This window comes from Saprolegnia parasitica, assembly GCF_000151545.1.
Source record: "Saprolegnia parasitica CBS 223.65 unplaced genomic scaffold supercont2.1253, whole genome shotgun sequence".
NCBI classification, from domain to species: domain Eukaryota; phylum Oomycota; class Saprolegniomycetes; order Saprolegniales; family Saprolegniaceae; genus Saprolegnia; species Saprolegnia parasitica.
Window position 1 is genome coordinate 1 of NW_012157647.1, and position 2200 is coordinate 2200.

The 2200-nt window shown below is 55.4% G+C and overlaps 1 protein-coding gene across 1 annotated transcript; it reads left to right on the plus strand.

Annotated features, from left to right (window-relative positions):
• Positions 1 to 1678: 1678 nt before the first annotated feature.
• On the plus strand, positions 1679 to 2182 carry SPRG_18516 (hypothetical protein; the record flags this gene model as incomplete). The annotated part of the gene is made up of 2 exons (XM_012357942.1): positions 1679 to 1966; positions 2009 to 2182. Coding segments are annotated over 2 exons (462 nt in total), but the record flags the coding sequence as incomplete, so codon positions are not given.
• Between the last annotated feature and the right edge of the window lie 18 nt (positions 2183 to 2200).

Genomic DNA, 2200 nt, shown 5'->3' on the forward strand with positions numbered 1-2200 from the left:
ATCGCCCACGAAGATCTTGTCATCTGGAGACCGTTCATGCATGGATGGGCCCGAGCCGAATGCAGACCAACGGTGAGCTTGCCACTGGTTTGCGGCCGGCATCGTTCCAAGTGTCGAGCGCGCTGGTAGTCATCCAGTGTAGCCGGCCGTGAAGACGCCACGAACCACACGCAGCGTGCATGCGGTTGAGATCTAGAGCATAACGGCTATGCTCTAGATCTTTCGGCTCTCGGTCGCACGCTGATCATTGGCGCTCGCCTCATCGACGGGCTACATTGTACGGCCTCAGGTGTCCTCAACCAATGAATCCTCTCAACCGTCGTCTGCCGCGTGGACCAAAGGGTGCCCAAGATGCGCTCGACACGCTTGCGGCTACTGCTCCACGATGCCTTGTTCACTCGGGTGTGGCCTTGACTCCCTAAAGGCAGCACTTTAGGGTGCGTTCGGTTCGCCGCAACATCCAGAAAGCAACTACCGCCACGCCTGCCGTTGGTTTGGCATCACTTGCCGGGCCCGAATACATATTTCGACGACCACGCGGCAGCTCTATTTCCTTTAGATGAGTGAGATCGGCAAAGCAACGACGAGGCTCGTCCGCGTGCATGTGCTTCACGTTGTCCGTCATTCTGTGGCCCTAAGAACAGTAGCGCCTTCGCTCCGATGGCAGATATGGCTCGTTAACGACCCTATGCTACCTCGAGTATCACACATCTTTCTTCACATCGCACCATGAGCTAGATACAGGGCGGAGAAGGTCCGCGTAGAAACACAAATCGCAAGAAGACTTGTCACCAACTCCATCTCCGAGATAAGATATATGCATCTTTGTATCCGGACACCCCACATGACTATGGATTGACGTCATCGGCACCCAAAATAAACGGTCACCATAATACATGATTGGGAGGCTCTCGTGCGTTCGACTCGGCGTATGGAGCTTGAACAAAGGCGCGTTGAATCTGCGGCAAATTCGTTTTTCCGATGACGCAGGCGATTGAATCTGGCCTCGATGCGAACGAGTCCACGAACGGCGTCCGAGCTCCGGACCGATCTTGTGACAAGCTTTTGCGACGCCAAATGCCTCGATCAGAGCTGGTCCCGAATCACGAATACCAGTCGGCACGGTTCGCAACCAGCCAAGGCTCCGGAGTAAACGCAGGCCTGCAGGAGCTCTTGCAGCGTTGTCTACTTTACTTCGCAGAATATTCCATGCAATAATGATACAACAAATATGGATCCCGGTCTCTTACCGATGTTGAAGACAGCATGCGCATCACCAAACCTGCGCCGCTTCGAGTAACGTTACCGGTACCTTGGCAGAGGTAATGCGCCACGATGAGAAGGAGATGTCATGAAGAGGCTATTGTACTGGTGCCCCCATTTTATTTTGGCTCGTAAAGCTCGTTCGTGAATAACTGCGTGGCTGTATGCACGACGTAGGCGTGTCTCTTGGTCACACCACGGTCAGGAGTCATCGTCGCATCAGCAGCGGCTGTAGCTGTGAGCGGTAAGCGCGAAGCATGAATCCATGAGCAACGAAACATCTGGTCACTGACATTTGTTGTATCTATTTGCTCAAATCCAACGCGAGAATCTCGATACAAACCACAGGTCATAAAACTCGTGCCAGATTCTGCCCCGAGCTTTGTGTCAGATTTAAATTGACATTTTTTGCGCGATGCTCAACTTTCGCGGCAACGTCCTAACCCGGTCCCTCCCGCTGCTGATCACACAGCAATCGAGCTATGCGCCGCCCAGCCCCCGCGCCGCTTGGCAGCTTCGCCGATACGTCTGCGCGATCTACGCCGTCATTGCGATCGTCGGCGTGCTTCTTCTCGCTACACGAGAAGCCCGCGAGCCCGCGCCGTCCAAAGGCGTTCAGCGGCAGTACCTCCAAGGGCGCAAGATCTTGATCGCCGCCAACTACTTCAACAACATGGACTTGCTTGACGCGCATTGCGACGAGGTACGAGAACGAGGGCTTGATCCGAAGCTGACAAGCGAATAGATGGTACTGCTTCTCGACGCGCTCGTTCTTGCGGGCGCCACGCCGTACGTGTCCGTGTACGAGAACGGCTCTGAGGACGAAACTCCGGCCTTTCTCCGCGAGTGGAAGCGGCGGCTGGACGAGCGCGGGATCGCCAACACGATCCTCGTCGACGACGCGCCGTCCTGGAGCGCGGTCTTTGAGGAGAAGAAG